Source organism: Sitophilus oryzae, unplaced genomic scaffold (assembly GCF_002938485.1).
Source record: "Sitophilus oryzae breed Bouriz unplaced genomic scaffold, Soryzae_2.0 scaffold_1582_pilon_pilon, whole genome shotgun sequence".
Classification (NCBI taxonomy): domain Eukaryota; kingdom Metazoa; phylum Arthropoda; class Insecta; order Coleoptera; family Curculionidae; genus Sitophilus; species Sitophilus oryzae.
Window position 1 is genome coordinate 2,207,519 of NW_022146261.1, and position 18,821 is coordinate 2,226,339.

The following is an 18,821-nucleotide window of genomic DNA, read 5'->3' on the forward strand; positions in this document are numbered from 1 at the left end:
TATATATCACTCTATACTTATTTTCATTATTTACTGCAATATTTAAAATATATCATTTTCTTATTAGTAGGCAGTGATAAATAACAAAAAATCAAAATGGTATTTACTAAAATAGTCATACACATATTAAAATTTTATTTAGAATTGATATATTTTACTTTTGAATCTCTCAATATATTTTTCTTTTTTTTTATAACGGGATGGGTTTGCAAATATTTAAAAGCTTGCATTATTAAAGCATTTTCCAGGTGTTGGACATTGTGTTAGTTGCCACGATATATTTCGTATTTTAAAAATCCCCAAAATCAGAAATCGAAAACGGACAAATGCGAGAATCAGGGAGGCCATCATATGGGTCCATTGGTTCCAATTCATTGATTTGAGAAATAATAATTTAACAAAATTATAATATTTTCGTTGTAAGTAAAGTTGTAAGGGGGAGTCCCATCTTGCTGAAAGTATATTTCGCGTAAATTAGTTAAAGGAATATTTAAAAATTCCGATACGATAACTTCCAATATTTACAAATAGCGGTAGAGAGTTAAGTTTCCCTAATATATAAAGAATACATTAGTGGCCCTCAAAATAATACAAGAGACAGATAACAGAATATTTTTAATAAATCTTTAGTCTCTTTTATTATCAATCATGGCCTACTAATAAAATCATATTTTAATAATTTTTAGTAAATAGTGAAAATAAATATAGAGTGATGTATATTTTTGAGAGGCTTATGGCAAGCCAGATCATATAATTTATAAACAAGATGTTCCATTTAAAAAAAAACATAACTATAGTTCATATCTTCAAAAATATTCTTTTCGTAGAATAACAGACTACGCCACTATATTCTACGTAAAAAGTTCTACAATAAACAGTTTTCACCTTCTCAATACCTTTAGCTATAACAGAGATACAAGGGGTGTCCCAAATTGCAAAATTTTCATAAATGCCCTGTAGCTCAGAAACGAAGAGGGCTATGAAAAAATTGTATTTCTCTGATTATAATTCCCTACGCCACTGGAGAAATCCATGCTGAGTAGCATTATTTATAGTTTCAAACATTAATTATAATAAAGGATATTGAAAATACTACTTGGAATTATTAAAAATAGTTTGGTTTGGATGTGGTACAAAACATATTAAAAGCATTTTACATATTTTTACTGCTATAATGAAAAAATGTACATTTTATTATGTGGTTAAAAACTAGTTTCTAGAAGTTGATTTATTTATAATAACTACGATTAACATTTTGCATATTATTAGATCGCACACTGTGGTTCCAAATTCACAATAGAAAAAGTTAAAAATACTGTTGCGGACCCGTGCCGTGTGAACTCAGCCTTAGGCCTGGCCATTCGCCTATGACTCATACGCCCAGCAATGCCGACGTTCTAAGAACGAATAAGAATTTACTAGACATGTCTGGATTGTCTGTTACTCTCCTATATAAGCAGACGCCGGGGCCTAAGAGAGACAGAGATAAATAACCGATCGACGCGTAGAGTTACAATCGCCGCGCTAATTCAAAATAAATTTCTGTTAGATAAATAATTAGATAAATTGTAAATAAGTTATAAATAGTTCTTTAAGTCTTTTAATCGTTATTGTTTTTGTTAATTAGTGTTAAATAAATTGTGTTTAAATAAATTGTGACTTTCTATCGACACGGAACCGACGAAAAACGTAACAATTGGTGTCAAGTGTGGCGTGTGTGATAGACTAGAAAAATAAAAAGACTGAAAATGGCTTCGAAAAAATTGTTGAAAGACTTGAAAGTGTCGGAATTAAAATGCATATTGGAAGAGAGGGAGTGCGAGACAGATGGAAAGAAAAGCATTTTGCAAGCCAGACTGAGAGAGGTTTTGATTGAGGAAGGTGAGGATCCTGACACATTTTGCTTTGAGCTGGAAGGTGACCTTGACTCGTCATTGAAAAATTTGCAAGACAATTTAAACGACAATTTGAATAGTAAGATAATTAATTTAGAAGATAAAATGACGAAAAATTCCCAAAAATTAGAAGATAAAATCATAGAAAATTCTAAAGATATAGGTACAGGCCAGCTTTAATAATAAAATACTTAATTTAGAAGAAAGTTTATATAACAAGATAATAGAAAATTCTAGGGAATTAGAAGAAAAGATTATAGAGAATTCCACGGAGCTACAAGACAAAATAGCACAGATTGAGGACGATGTAAATAGAAAAATCGAAATTTTGAAAGAACAAATAGCAAAGGCAAATTCACCAAAATGTCAAGAAACATCGGAGGGACCGAAACTGGTCGAAAATAAGTATGTCTCAAAGTCAGTTATTAAGCCTCCACAGTTTGACGGAAAAACCGCTTGGGCCAATTATTTTTGCCAGTTTGAGGCCGCTGCGAGAGCGAACGGATGGACAATCGCTGAAAAGGCTACCGCTTTGACTGTCGCACTGCGAGGAGATGCGACTGACATCCTGCAGACACTGTCACCATCGGAACAGGGAGATTATCAGCAATTGGTACGACATTTAGAAATGAGGTACGGCCAGGCTCATTTGGAACATGTCTATCATTCCCAGCTAAAAAATCGCATTCAAAAGTCGAATGAGTCTCTGCAGGAGTTTGAAGCCGACGTAGCCCGCCTCGTTCGCCTTGCGTACCCTGCTACGCCCGAGAATCTTATGGAGCGGTTGGCAGTACAGGCATTCTCCGATGGCTTACGTGACAACGAGACAAGACAAGCACTTCTCCTAACCCACCCAACGCACTTGGTGGATGCTTTAGCACGTGCCCTAGAATTCGAGGCCGCGAAACAAAGTTCTCGGTCTTTAGGAAAAGTACGGGCCATCGACGAATGTTCCGACAAATCCGTGGAAGGGATTGTTCGGAAAGTAATGGACCAGTACATGGACAAGAAGGGACCGATTCGTTGCTGGAACTGCGGACAGGTAGGACACGTGCGAAGCCGTTGTAAGGAGAAGAACGAAGAACCGGCTTCGTCGAAGTCGGAAAACTACTAAGGGTCGAAATGAAGAGGCACACGTCGACCTGTACCCAACATGCTCCAACGAAAACTGCTCAAGTCGCCTACAACACAAATTCAACAGCATTTTTGTGGATGGTTTTGTTGATGGAGAGTTCCGGACCATGCTGTTGGATACAGGTGCGACGAAAACTATCATCAGACCGGACATTCTCAAAATATCGAAGAAGGTTAAAACAACACAATGGCGACTACGTACTGCTACGGGGGGCTCCGCTGCTGTCCATGGAGAAGTAAACCTTAATTTTGTTATTGGGAGCACCAGTTTTGAACATCCAGTGTTAGTAGCAAATATCGAAGATGAACTAATTCTCGGAATGGACATTATGACCACTAGAGGTTTTGAACTAAACTTCAAACAGGGAATTTTGAAAATAAATGAAGAAGAAGTGGTTCTACATCGAAAATGTGAGGAGACTCTTCGCGTGGTGGTAGCAGAAGATGTTTCGATCCCTGAGGGCTGTGAGATATTTTTGGATGGTTGCCTGGAAGGTAAAATGAATAATGGGAGTATTATTCTATTGGAGCCAAGGAACCATAACAGCGAAATAGGACGAGGGGTCGCTGTTGGAAAAGCCCTGCTACGAGCGAAGAAGACTGCACCGGTGAGAGTAATGAACACGAATTATTATTCTGTATCCTTGAAGAAGGGAACCCTGTTAGGATACTGTTGTTCGGTCTCCTCAGTCATTCGTAGCGTGGAAGCCTCCAAAGTTTCGACTTCAAAAATTCCGGACAAAATGGTGAAGGAGTTTTTAAACGTTAAGGGATTATCTCCCGAAAATAGTAGAAAATTGAGAAACCTGATAATCAAGTATCAAAATGTGTTTGATAAAGGAGAAGCAGGAGATAGAGGTCGTACCAATTTATTACAACATAAAATTGACACCGGAGATGCACGACTAATCAAACAAAATCCGAGAAGACTTCCGCTCGCTAAACGTGAAGAAGCTGACAAAATCCTTCGAGAAATGAAAGAAGAGGGTGTCATCGAACCATCTAACAGCCCGTGGACATCGCCGGTAGTACTAGTAAAGAAGAAAGACGGTACCACCAGGTTCTGTGTTGATTATCGGCAGCTCAATAATGTTACCAAGAAGGATAGCTATCCCCTGCCGAGGATATCAGACCGGACATACTCTAGACACGCTGGCGGGGTCAACGATATTCTCTACGTTAGATCTGAAGAGTGGATATTGGCAAGTCGACATGGCGCCGAAAGACAGAGAGAAGACAGCGTTCTCGGTGGGCTCCGGACTGTGGCAATTTACCGTCATGCCTTTTGGATTGTGCAACGCGCCAGCTACCTTTGAGAGACTAATGGAGTCTGTGTTAAAGGGACTATCCTGGACTACCTGTTTAGTGTACCTGGATGACATCATAGTGGTTGGGAAATCATTTGACGATCATCTGGAGAATTTGGAAGAAGTTTTCAAGCGACTAGGGAGCTCTGGTTTGAAACTTAGCCCCAAGAAATGTCATCTGTGTCAAGAAAAGGTACACTACTTGGGACATGTAGTCTCCTCCCAAGGAGTTGCGATAGATCCACAGAAGACCAAGACAGTGGAAGAGTGGCCGATACCTAAAGATAAACATGAACTACGAAGCTTTTTGGGACTATGCACATACTATCGACGCTATGTACAGGGTTTCGCCACCATCGCAATACCATTGACCAGACTTACCGAAGGCGAGAGGCGTTTCTCTTGGGACTCAGATTCTGACGAGGCATTCCGAAAATTGAAGAAGGCCCTGACTAGTGCGCCCATACTTAGCTACCCTCTTGGCAATGGAAACTTTATATTGGATATCGACGCTAGCAATGTTGCGTTAGGCGTGTTCTGTCTCAGATCCAGGATGGTCAAGAAAAAGTAATTGGTTATTTTAGTAAGACCTTGTCGAAACCGGAAAGGAACTACTGTGTAACCAGACGAGAATTACTAGCAGTAGTTAAAGCAGTGGAACACTTCTACAAGTATCTCTATGGAAGAAAGTTCTTGTTAAGAACAGACCATGCTGCTTTGAAATGGCTGTTGCAGTTTAAGAATCCTGAAGGGCAGGTAGCTAGATAGATTGAATGATTACAGGAATTTGATTTCGACACAGAACATCGAGCTGGGGCGATCCATCAAAATGCCGACGCACTTTGCCGACGTCTGTGAAGTCCTTAACATCCGCAAGACCAGGACGACGGCTCTACATCCACAATCCGATGGGATGGTTGAACGCATGAACAGAACCATCATCCGTTATTTGGCCAAAGTAGTCTCTGACCACCAAAGAGACTAGGACAAATTCCTTCACCTGTTCCTGTTGACCTACCGCTCATCCGTCCAAGAATCCACGGGGCAAACTCCAGCCAGCATCATTATGGGACAGGAAGTGCGTCTACCTTGTGATCTGAAGTTTGGTTGCCGACCGGGAGAAGATGTCGCTGGAGAAGATTATGTCCACAGATTACGTCAAAGGATGGACGACATCCATCAGCGAGTCCGCCTAAATATTCAAAGTGCTAGTGACCGAATGAAGGAACACTACGACATTCAAGCTGAGCATGGAGGATACCAACCAGGGAAGTTGGTGTGGCTATATAACCCGCAGAGACGTCGTGGATTATCTCCGAAGCTACAATCCTCGTGGGAAGGCCCATACGAAGTCATGGATAGGATTAATGACGTCGTATACCGTATCAGAAAATTGCCAAAAGGAAAACCGAGGGTAGTGCATTTCAGCCGTTTAAGCCCCTACCAAGGCGAAATAGAAGATCGTACTGGGACCGTGAGAACCTGCAGCTTTGATCCCCCTGATTCGGAGATGTCCTTTGACGATTTCATGGTCCGATAGAACAACAGTGAGAAGGCTCGTTATGGTGTAACCAAAGAAGATCAACGAGACCTCTTTTCCGTGCCTCCTGATTATTCGCTCGCTCACTGTGTGGCCCGAGATTTGCGGATGTCCAGAGGACTCGCTACGACGTTCAATGAGAAGTTTGGGCGTGTCGGAGAACTACGCCGACAGAATCCAGAGGTTGGAAGCGTCTTGAGGCTAACCGACAATGCACATGGTCAAGCAAGATACATCTTCTACCTGGTCACCAAGGAATGGTCCCCGAGTAAACCGACTTACCTCAATCTATGGAAGACCCTGATTGAACTGGCGAAGCTGGCGTGTGGACTCGATGGTTTGAGTTGGCGTACAATCCGGAACATGATTGAAGTCTTGTTCAGATTTACGGGAATCGAGATCCTTGTTTGCTGCTACAACCCCAAGCTGAGATCGGGAGAGAAAACTGTAGACTGCTATTTCTACCAGACTTCGCAATGTACCAGGGGCCAGCTTTGCAAATACCTTCATTCACCGTGTACATCTCGTGACGAGCATGTACCTAAGAAGGGGGCAGTGTTGCGGACCCGTGCCGTGTGAACTCAGCCTTAGGCCTGGCCACTCGCCTATGACTCATACGCCCAGCAATGTCGACGTTCTAAGAACGAATAAGAATTTACTAGACAAGTCTGGATTGTCTGTTTCTCTCCAATATAAGCAGACGCCGGGGCCTAAGAGAGACAGAGATAAATAACCGATCGACGCGTAGAGTTACAATCGCCGCGCTAATTCAAAATAAATTTCTGTTAGATAAAGAATTAAATAAATTGTAAATAAGTTATAAATAGTTCTTTAAGTCTTTTAATCGTTATTGTTTTTGTTAATTAGTGTTAAATAAATTGTGACTTTCTATCAACACGGAACCGACGAAAAACGTAACAATACTATCTATAAATTCCTGACCTGGATATTATTTATTTAAATCTTCAAATTGGCTCGATTTTCCTTATTCCATGTAAATTAGCACTGATTAGTATTGTTGCGATGAATATAATCACATTAAATAATTTAAAATACCAGAGTCGGGCTTGAAATTATTATAAATAATAATTAAATAGTTTTGTCGTTTTTAAGGTACCCAAAACAAAAAAAAGTATAAAATGTGACATATCACTGTACTCAGGAAACCGAGTACTTTCAAAACCTGAAATAAAAATTGCAGGTCCGTATTTAAAAAAAATAAGTTGGCACAAATTATCAGCTAATTTGAAAATCTATCAGATAGCCCTAATAAAGTGGCAATGAGAATGTGCAATTTTGCAGTTTTTTGATTTTCTAAGAAGTAACGACAGGAAAAAGTAAAATAGATTTTCAAAAAAATCCGTTTTTCCAAAAAACTCAGCAATCCTTGAAATTTTTAAAACTTTTTGATGGCATCTTGGTGAACATCCCAAAGCGCAACTTTGCCCCAGTTTAACCATTATGTGCTATTACGGTTACCGAGATACCAGTGCTCGTACTTCGAATTTGTAGCATCCAGTGTTCCTGTATAAAGATATTAGTGAAGTCTCACCGCAAATTTTTAGTCAGCTGCTGTATCAATCGCCTCTGATCGTAATATACGTTTAAGATTTTTGTTTGCTATTATTGATTTGATAATAATTGAATGGTTACTTATTTATTTATTGATATTATGTTACTCGAAAGAAAATAGGATGACGTACAAAAAGAAATGGGTCACAAACCATAAAATGTAAAAGAAATTTCAAGTCTCACAACGCAATTCTTCCACTATAAAAAGTTGTGAGATCTCATGTAAAACCAAGTCAGTTATTTCAATTAGTGTCTATGGAAGCACCTATATATCAATATTTATAATGACAGTATACATAATACATAATGACAGGGTGGTCCGAATTGTATTCGCGAAACTAAACTTTGCGATAAGTAGTAAAAGAGAGTTCTTATACTGATTGTTAATTTGTTTATTACTCGCGGCAAGAGCTTTATGGTTGAAATACAGCAACCTCGGCCCGCTCGTCGACAGACGACGCGACGGGACGAGTCGGCAGAAAACCCTATAAGTGCATGCGTTCTCAATAGGCAGTGTTGTGATTCGAGTGTTGCCATTCTGTTCCCCTAAAGTAACTATCGAGTTAACAACCTGTATATTTATATCCTAAACTGCTTCGTTTTGGAGATACAACGTGTAGAAGTTTCATTTTTATTTCGATGTTTTCAGAATAATTTCTGGGTGTTTTTAATATGAAAAATTTGATTTTGATCAATATGACTCCTACAGTTAAAAAATATGTAGGGGGCACCACCTACATGTTTTTTAACTGTTTTGAAGAGTATTAACTTTTCGTCCATGTCTGTATAAAACTATAGAGTGAGAAATATACATTTCAATGAAACAAAAATGATATTTCTACACCCTGTATCTCTAAAATGAACTATTTTAGGACATGATTTTACACGAACCTTTTGAATAATTTTTATCTGCAGAATATGCTGCCAAAGTTTCCTGAATACAATTCAGACCACCCTGTAGATACGGTCATTATAAATGCTGATTATAGGTAATTGATTAAATAACAATTTATAACATATTTGTCGAAGTTTCTTGATTACAATTCAGACCACCCTATATATTAGATAGCATTACTTCCGATAATAACTATAATGATGCCGCTAAATGGCTTAGTAGCTCATGCGGCTTATACAAAATCCTTATTCTTCTAATTATAATGACAAGGCAATCGCAGGGCAATAGACTACTAATTAATAAATAACTACTTTTAGCTCTTCAAGATAATCGTTGCTTTTTGGAAAATGGAGCGTCATCGGAGACTTTTTTCGTGTCCGAAGATTTGCCGGTGGGAGAAATAATTGGACGCGTTAGAGTTGTTGGGGACCCTGGAGCACATTTGGGTACTATCGCTTTACGTCTTAAAGAGCCAGATAGTCCTGTAGCTATTGCACAAAATTCGAAAAACTTGACGCTCACTCGTCCTCTAGATAAAGAGGGAGTTAGTGGACCGTCGTCGGTTTTTGTAAACTTGATTTGTGAACGGCTAGGAACACTGGATCCTGGCTTTGTCATACCCATTAATATTAGGTAAGCATTTTTATCTTATTACACAAACAATTTAAAAAATCGTTCCTTTAATGCAGAATCAGTCAGTCCCTACTTCATAGATGAATAATACAGGGTGTCCCAGAAATAAGTGCAAGTATTTTAACTGGTAGTATAGTTTAACCCCAGAAACACGCCTATGAGGTTTTTTTCCCGAAAAAAAATTTTTCAAAATTCTAAATTTTTTGGAAATTTTTTAGTTTTTAGTTAAAAAACATAATTTCCTGATAATATGGCAACATAGGTATTATATTAAATTTACAAGAAAGAAAATCCAGAAAAGATCCACTGGTTCTCAAAGCAAAATCATTTTGGCAAAAAATCATTTTTTTGGAAATTTTCAAAGTAAAATAACTCCGTTAATTTGGACTTGGAAATTTTAATTGGAAAAACGATAAAGAGAAAATATGTTTCTTTTATCGAGATCTACCACCCTTAAAATATTTTCACCTATTTCTGGGACACCCTGTATAACAATATTATTAATAAATCGTAAGTTTCTAATGTAAAAATGGTCTTATGAAATTTTAAGGAACTAATAAATAAGAATAAAATTTACTAATATCACAAATATAATAGTTGCATTTAAATATGTTGGGTATATCTATATTTCGTGCCATAAATTATTAATTTGATTCTTTGAACGTTCCACTGGAAAGTGTGGTCGAATAAAGGGACGTCGGCGTCGCCGTCGCTTTGATTTGTCCTTTATTGATCAGAAGTTCATTAATATCAAAACAATCGGTTTCGATGTCTCCTTTTTCCTCTATGTTATTTGTTGTTTTACTTGTTTCGCCGTTTTTCTAACACTGATGAATAGTTCCAGGCATATAAATATTTTCGCACGTACTGCACATATTGCCGCTCATTATTTGAGACACTTGTGCTTGTTTTATATTTGTTTTAGTGCAAGAAATTTATGCACACTAGGTTTTTAAGTTTTTTTGTTTCGATTGTTGTAGTTTCAGTTTACGTATTTATTGTTTTTTTCTTTCTGTTGCACCTATGATTCAGTTTCTTTTCATATATTTATTAGTTATTGTTAGAGGGTTTAGTACACACAGCAATTTAATTTGCTAGGTACTATGAAACTATAAATATGAAACTATAAATGTTTGTATATGACTAAATAAAATAGTTTATAAATATAATAAAAAAAAATAAATAAATACATGGATATTAAAAATTTAAAATCATAATGTTAAACTCTATTTTATTCTGGAGCTTAAAGAGCTTGGAGCTTCAAGCTTCAAGAGCTTGGAGAGGTACTAATAATTTCTATCCGAACTCGACATTTTTAACAGCTTGCAGCAAAACACGCAATACAACGTTTTCAAACAACTTGAAAATTATGACATTCATGGGCAACTATAATTAACCAATTCGAAGCGCGAGGGTTCTATTCCTGGGCAAATTTATTTTAGTATTGAAAATACTTCTGGCCGCGTTTATATGGGACCCATCTTTGAAAAAACGACATGCTAGAAGCGACATGGGTTCAATAACCTGCCTGTCAACACGTACTTAAGTCGATAGAGCCAGCATTGATGAGCGAATAGGGCAAGGACGTCTGGACCGGCGGATAAAGAAAGCGATATTATTTTAAAAAAAAATATGTCAAGGCATGGGTTGTTGGGTACAGTTTGGCTATTTTAATCCGTATGGGAAGCAAGGGGCAAATTATACTGGAAAGAGCAGAATCACATAAATAATAAATTTAGACTATAATTACCATATTTTTTTATATGATTATTATTTTTTTAATTAACAACTTAGGATGCGTGATTTCCACCGCCAACAGGCGTTTTTACCGTTTGAATATTGTTGTAAATAATAATTATTATCATTTAATTAGTGCTAACTTATCAAAGTTCACAACACGGCGCAATTTCAACAAAATCGGCCAACGGATCTTTGAGATATTAATAAAAAAATGTCTATTAGGAAACGTCTTGACACCCTGTATCTTTAAAATTATGCATTTCCGGACACATGTCTATATTAACTTTTTACCTTAAAAACACTCAAAGAATCACCTCCTGAATTTGGCCAGATACTTAATTAACACCCTGTATTTAAAAATGGCTAGCTAGTGGTTTTGTAAGTAAAGCTATGTTTATTTTAATAGAAAAAAATACATTTCATAAAAAATACGCAAACCCATAATTCAATTACTATACACTAATTAATTAATTTTAAATGTATCTAAATAGGCACTACAATAATTGAAAAATGGACATGAGCACTTCATAGAGTATACCAAATATGTAAAAAAAATTCCAATAAAAAAACCACAAATGGCACATTAAAATCTGCATTATCTGAAATCAAACTATAGGTACCTAAACGGCCAATCAGCCAGACAACAGTGACAAGACGCCAACATCGATAACGCGATGAGCAGTTTTTAATAATTATTCCGAGTTAATACTTCAAGTAGCATTCCTTCAAATAAATTTTAATTTAAGTATTGTTAATATAGTCATATTGATGGTTATAGCCTGTATGATTTCTAAAATAAAAAATCAAGCGTGTTTTTATCAGAATAATTATTAAATAATTAAATAGAAATAGTTCATATTTATTAACTTCATAAGTGTTATATTTTAATATAATTATGGATTTAATAATTAAATAATTATCTTAAGTTTAAATTGTGGTAAACTTGTTGAGTTTCAATCATTTATATTTAAAATCTTAGGAAAGGCAATATAGATTTTAGGCAGAAGAACTCAAGGGAAGGGCTGTGTAATTAGTAATTAAAACTTTACATTTTTTTTACTTGCCATTTCTCTTGTCTTTCACGTTGCACGTTGACTCTTCGTTGTGTCACACACAATCTGAATTTCGGATATGATACAGAACTGATAAATTAGACCAAATATATTAATTGCAAGGTATGCAAAGAAATATTTTTGTTAACATTGCAAATACTTAAAGCATGCAATAATTTAAAAAAAAATTGACGTGAGATTACTTCATAATTCTTGAAAGTCTTGGATGATAAAGATTTGAATTATTATGGGTCTGTTTTAAGAAGCTAATAAATAATTTCAAAAACTATCAAAATATAATGGTAGAAAATATTTAAAAGCATGTATAGGTATAATATTCCATATTAATTGGACATACTGAATGTAAACTAGATATACATAGTTGCTGCAATCGATAATATATTTTGCTGCTTATTTTCCTCATAACAAAAAAACCGTCATTACCGCTACACACATTATGGGCACCTTTTTATACTTAAATCTCATAATGATGTTTAAAAATACATATGTCGATACATACTATAAGTAGGGGTTGTCACGGTTTTTTTTAATAGGTATGATGAAAAGAAGCTGGAAACTAAATTATCGTTGGAGCCAACTATATTTTAATTTATTTTTATCTACAGTAACTATGCACGGTAAGGGTTCAAAATATGCCTATACTGTGAGGCGACTGAATTCGAGTATCAATTAACGCTTACATTCCAAGTATCTTCTTGGTCTACCGGCACCCCGTTCACCCTTATTCCATCATTTCTATAAAAAATAGTATGATTTATAACTTTTAATTTTTATTGAGAAAATTGGTGAAATTTTGTTGTACGGCGAATTTAAATTAAGGGCCCTCCCCCCATTTATTTACACCGTAAGTTCGAATATTAGTTAAACCTAGGAATACCCAGGTAATCATGGGCGCCGGACAGGGGGGGCAAGAGGGGGCATTTGCCCCCCCCCCCCTGGATCACTGAAACAATAAAAATAAAAACTATCTTCTTACATCCATCTGTAAAAAAAATAATCATTATTATGAAATTGTTAGCTGTTACCTGTAAAATAATAAAAAATGTGGTAATTATTGGGAAAACTGGAAATCGTCCGATTTTCACCAAAATTGGTATACACACTATTTTGAGGTCGTAGATTACGAATCTATTTTTTTCTTGGTTTGGTTTGGTTTGGTTTGTCTTACCGTTTTTCAGAAAAACGGAAAATTATTTCAACATTGAATTTTTCTTTATTTCGGCCCTATAAAGTAATAATTTCACTATATTTTCATTATATTATAGTTTATCTAAAAGCCACACTTGATTGGGGATAGAAAAGTGTCCAACATTTTACTGAAAAACACTTTTCTTAACAAAATAGCAAAGAAAATTGAGACCAGATGGAAGTTTGACATTTGATATATCCTTCTTTCTCTCTCCTATGTAATAAGAGAGACAAATATATTCTAGACCTAATCTAGAAATTTGAAAATTTACAACGTTGCCATATCTTCTATTTTTTCGGGTGATTAGGGATTTTAAATAAATTACCTATTATGAGATCGACAATAATTAAATATACACCTATATCCACAAAATTACGCGGAAGAGTTTTGATTGCATTGGTTTTAACTTCTTTGCGGAGGGGGTTAATCTTTTTTTAGTTAATCTAATAATATAACAACAAAAGATTAACACCCTCTGCATGGAAGTTGTAACCAATGCAATCAAAACTCTTTCGTGCAACTTCGTGGGTATAAATAGTCAGATCTCGTTGGTAAAATAGCAGTTATGGGAAGGAGCCGTTCTTCTGGCGACCGCCTTTCGTAATTCCAGAATGAGCGAAAAAAACACGCTAAATTTAGGTTTAGCATTGGCAACGTTGCTTTAAATGCCAGAAACACATAAACTTACTTCGGGTTTCTCTTATTACCGATTCTGAACCGTTCTAGAACTGTGATGCGTATGCGCAGAAGGAAATATGAAGATATTATTTCATTTGCGCATGCGCTGCAGAGTTCTTGGACGGTTCAGAATCGGTAATAACAAGAACCCGAACAAAGCTATAATCTAACATTTTCAGGTTGTTTACAAATTTATTTATGCAAATTTTCCTCTATTATGCATAGAATTGGTTAAAAAAGTAACAGAAAATAGCAAAAACATTATTGATTATTGAATACCTAACAAAATATGTGCTAGAAAACCTTAAAAATATGAGAAATTAAGAAAAATTCGATATTGAAATTATTTTCCGTCTTTCTGAAAAACGGTAAGAGACCGCCAAGAAAAAAGTTCAGATTCGTAATCTACGACTTCAAAATAGGGTGTATACCAATTTTGGTGAAAATCGGATGATTTCCAGTTTTCCCAATAATTACCAAAAATGTCAATTTTTTATTCATTTTTACCTTGCCCCCCCCTAAATTTCATTCTTCCGGCGCCCATGCAGGTAATAGCCGGAAATATGCAAAAGAAGGGATGAGTTTAGGTTAGATTAGAATTAGGTTTTAGTAGGTTTTGAATTAATAAAAATATAGACCTAATCTAAACTTAACCGAAACTGACCCACTTCTTATATATTTCGGGCTCCTACGTGGGCAACTCTACGTTTAACCAATATTCGGGCTTTTACGGTAACATAATACTCATTCTGATTGGTTTAATCTGGGTCCATAACGAAACTGTGGGTTCGAGGTGCTATTGCAAATTAATGCAATTTGCTATGTATACACTTTCATAAAAAGCCATCACGATAAAAATTAAATATCAAAATTATTTAACGTTGCGAACGGTTCATTTGTTCACTATACGTATCTGGAATATATTTGCGAATGGCGATCAGCGATACGATGGTGCGTCCAGACCTGGGGAGACGAGCGCGAGACATTCCAAATTCGCAGTGTGGACGAGTCTCGCAAGAGGCTCGCGAGTCAACCCGCGGAGCATCGCATCGTTCCCTGTCGGTTTTTCAACGGCCGATCAAAGAAAGCTCGAAGGTCTGGACGTGTTTTTGGTAGGCTCGCCCGACTGCGAGATATTAGCTCTGATTTATAAATTTCGACTATTTAAAATTAAGTAATCTCAAATTTTTAAATCGTACACCGTATGTATTATCATTTTTTGATAGAATTTACAAATTTTGCGTCACTGATAATTTTTACCCTACCGAAATCCAACATTTCTTTAAACAAATTGAATTATTACATCTATTAATTTTAGATATATAATATCAAAAAATGCAAAAAAAAGTTACCGAATTGTAAGTATAACCCAATACTAAAATAAAAAATAGGGTATTCCCATTAGAAAATGTGTTATATCCGCAACACTATTTTGAAGTAGCCTGTATACTCTATAGTAATGTTAAAATGTGCTTCTTAACCTTACCAATAACTTTTCTATTTAACATTTTGTTCTAAAAACGTTAAAAAACGTATTATGTAAAAAACGTCGCCGTCGTGTAAGGGATAAAGGGGAAAACAGCCAAAAAGGAGAAAACCGATGATGAATACCATGTTAAAGACCGAATACCATATTAAAGGTACAAAATATTATTACTGTATGCGATATTATTTGGCCATCGTTTGTTATATTCAATTGCAATTTAATATGTGTTTGGCTTCCTTTCACTATGATCCCACTCGGCTTGTCTCGAGGCAGGTTTGCGTAAAAAATGGATAGAAAATGTCTCGTTCTCGTCTCGCTCTTGTCTCGCTCTTGTCTTGCTCTCGTCTCGCGCTCGGCTCGTCAGGTCTGGATACACCATAGACTGCCGGAGTGCTGACGTCACGAATGTCAAATTGATTTCCAAACAAGGTTTAGTTCTTTTATATTTCCATTGAGTTCTTCCAAATGACGTCACAAGTTAATATAAAATGTAAAAAAAAAACAGGTGATTGCCGACAACCGCCGACTTGTGTCTGGTATTTTCAATACGCCTATGACGGTTGCGCGTGTTGCAAAATTTGTGAATTTTTTAATCTATTAATTTACATAAGACTTTATGGCGACTAACAAAAATGTACTTGCATTAATAACAATAGGTATTTGGATTTACAAAATCAAGGTATTTTTTTTCTCTTTAAATAAACTCGTTATTAATAATGTAAGGGTGTTTTTGCAAAGAAAATGTAATGTAAACTTTACCTACTGATATATTTTAGTTATCGATATGCCGATAATCGTCGATATATCGACAACTATCGAATTAATTAAATAAATATCGATATATCGATATTATTGATACATCGATGATATTAAGATTCATCGACATTATTATCAATAATAAAGGTGCTTTTTGCTTTTAAAAGACCATCAATAGTCTGATGCTGAGTAGACTGTAGTGTTATCATATACTATAAAGGGTATTTAAAAAAACATGTGCTATCTCTCGTGGGGGGATTCCTCACGTAAAAATAAGATTTATTTTTCATATCAACATAGGTCCAATTCTGCTTTGTTTCGTAGCTACAAGGTGAAGTCTTAATAATCTTTCGCTTTATTATAATTTTCTTCCAAGTACTTTTAGTGATTCGAATGAAATTTTGAGGGTAAGAGTATACAATAAAGCTACATATTTTAATGCTAAAAAAATGTCGAAAGATTCTTCAGGGACGTGCATATGGGTTATCACTGGAATAATTTTCAAAAGAAACATAATAATAATAATATATTAAAAGTTGTCTGCTGATGTTTTGTCGAATTCGGCCTTCTTGATGAGATAAACGCGATTTTGTTAATCATAATTAATAAATTGAAAATAAAATTAATAAATAATATATTTTACCTAATTTATGATTAAATAGTATTACTATTAGTCCAACCTACAGCAATTGCAATAATTACAAAAAACCTAATTTTAAAAAGTTTTAACATCTTGTAGCTCTAAAACTATGCACTTCCATACCTATGTTTATAGGAACTTTTTTATATTTTTTGATGAGGAATTAATGAGTACTTATTTAAAACTTTGGCAAGTTATTGATATTAAATTTTTTTGAAGGTTGCTATTAGACTTGGATCAAGGCAAATTAATAAAATTGCGTTGATCTCATCAAGGAGATCGAAATCAGCAAAATATCAAGAGACAACTTTTAATCGGCATTAAACTGCTTACACTATTTCACTAACAAGAGAAAAAAGTCAGTGGCGTATATGTTTTTTTTAGAAAAATATTCCAGTGATAACCCATATGCACGTCCCTGATGAATATGTCGACACTTTTTAAGCTTTAAAATATGCCGCATTTATAGTAACTTTTACCCTTAAAATTTTATTCGAAACGCTAAAGTACTTGGAAGAATATTATAATAAATCGCAAAAATATTAAGATTTTAACACCCTAAAGCAGAATCGGACCTAGGTTGATATGAAAAATAAATATTATTTTTACGTGACGAATCTCCCCATGAGAGATGGCACATGTTTTTTGAATCACCCTATATAAATGTAAAACTAAGCGGAGTTTAAATATTAAAAAATAGAAATTCAAACTAAATAATGGTCTTTATTTCTTTTAGGGTCACTGATGCCAATGATAATTCTCCCGTTTTCATTAATGCTCCCTATATATTGAATATATCAGAAGTGACAGTGATCGGAACCAGAGTTCTACAAGGTGTTCATGCCGTTGATAACGATCAACAGGGTCCCTTCTCCAGTGTAAAGTAAGACTTACAAAATTTTCTTTGAATAAAAGGATTAAGGAAAGCAGGGGAGGATACAGAAATTTATTTTAGGGGGAGTCCTAATAAAAAGTAATGCAGAATATTTTTTTATTGGGGCCCCATGTGGTCCCCATGTGTCCTCTCTCTGTATCCGCTACAGGCTACAGAAACAAATTTTCTCTTTTTCGTTTTTCAAATAAGTCCAAAATAACCGATTTATTTTACTGTAAAATTTAAAAACAAAATTATTTTTTACTAAAATTTTGAGAACCACTGGATTTTTTTGGAAACTGGAAATTTAATCTACTACCTATGTTGCCATATTATCAAAAACTTATGGTTTTAACTAAAAACTAAAAAAAATCCTAATTTTCAAATTTCCTTTGTGAAAAAAAACTAATAATCGTGTTTCTGGGGTCGAAATATAGTACCCCTAAAATATTTGCACACTTACGACTCACCCTGTATATCGCGAGTTCATATCGGTAATTAATATATTATAACTATCCAACGCGTCGTAAAATATGTGGTATAAACAAAAATTTGTATACGTCATAGTTTGCTTTTACTATAATACATAATATACGGTTTATAACATTTTTGATCTAATCTTTACCTTTCTCTTTTTCATAGTTTTCTACCTTTTCTTTTCTAATTCCGTAGATATTCAGTTCTTAAAGGACCGTATTCCGATTATTTCGAATTTGAGAACGAATTAGAAGGAACGCTAGTTTTGAAGAAACCTTTGGATTATGAAACCTTAAAAATGTTTGATGTCCAGATCAGAGCACAAGATCATGGTGATCCACCAAAAACTGCAGATACAACTTTAACAGTTCATGTTATAGATGCTGATGACCAAAATCCAAGGTATGTGGATATATTTCTGCGTTTATATTAGTATTGAAAATACTTCTGGCCGCGTTTATATGGGACCCATCTTTGAAAAAACGACATGCTAGAGGCGACATGGAGTTCAATAACCTGCCTAATCAACTTGTCAACACGTAAGTCGTGAATAGAGCAAGGCCGTCCGAGGGCCGAAATGAGGTCTTATTAGTGTGGGCCAACTATTTTATGGATATCGATGTTTAGTCTTTGAAAGCCGATATTATCATAAAAAAGAATATGCGTCAAGGCATGGGTTGTTAAGTACAGTTGGGCTATTTTAATCTAACTCTTTCCATATGAGAGGCAGGGGGCAAATTATACGTGAAAGAGCGGAATAATATAAATAATAAATTTAGACTAATGGAACTTTTTTCTTGGCGCGTAGGATAATGCGCACAATCGATGCATTAAAGGGAATAATTAATTAAATCATTAAGTTTCAAAACATATAATAATTCGGGTCTCATCGGATCTGCTGATATATTTTGATAAAAATTAGGCTATTAGGA

At 35.2% G+C, this 18,821-nt stretch overlaps 1 protein-coding gene across 1 annotated transcript in view; it reads left to right on the forward strand.

Moving 5' to 3' along the window:
- LOC115879540 (cadherin-89D) overlaps positions 1-18,821 on the forward strand; it is a 93,712-nt gene that overhangs the window by 26,740 nt on the left and 48,151 nt on the right. Inside the window, exons 3-5 of the mRNA XM_030896433.1 lie at positions 8,661-8,976; positions 17,275-17,421; positions 18,085-18,291. Of these exons, the coding sequence (XP_030752293.1) occupies positions 8,661-8,976; positions 17,275-17,421; positions 18,085-18,291 (670 nt within the window). The remainder of the gene's footprint in view (positions 1-8,660; positions 8,977-17,274; positions 17,422-18,084; positions 18,292-18,821) is intronic.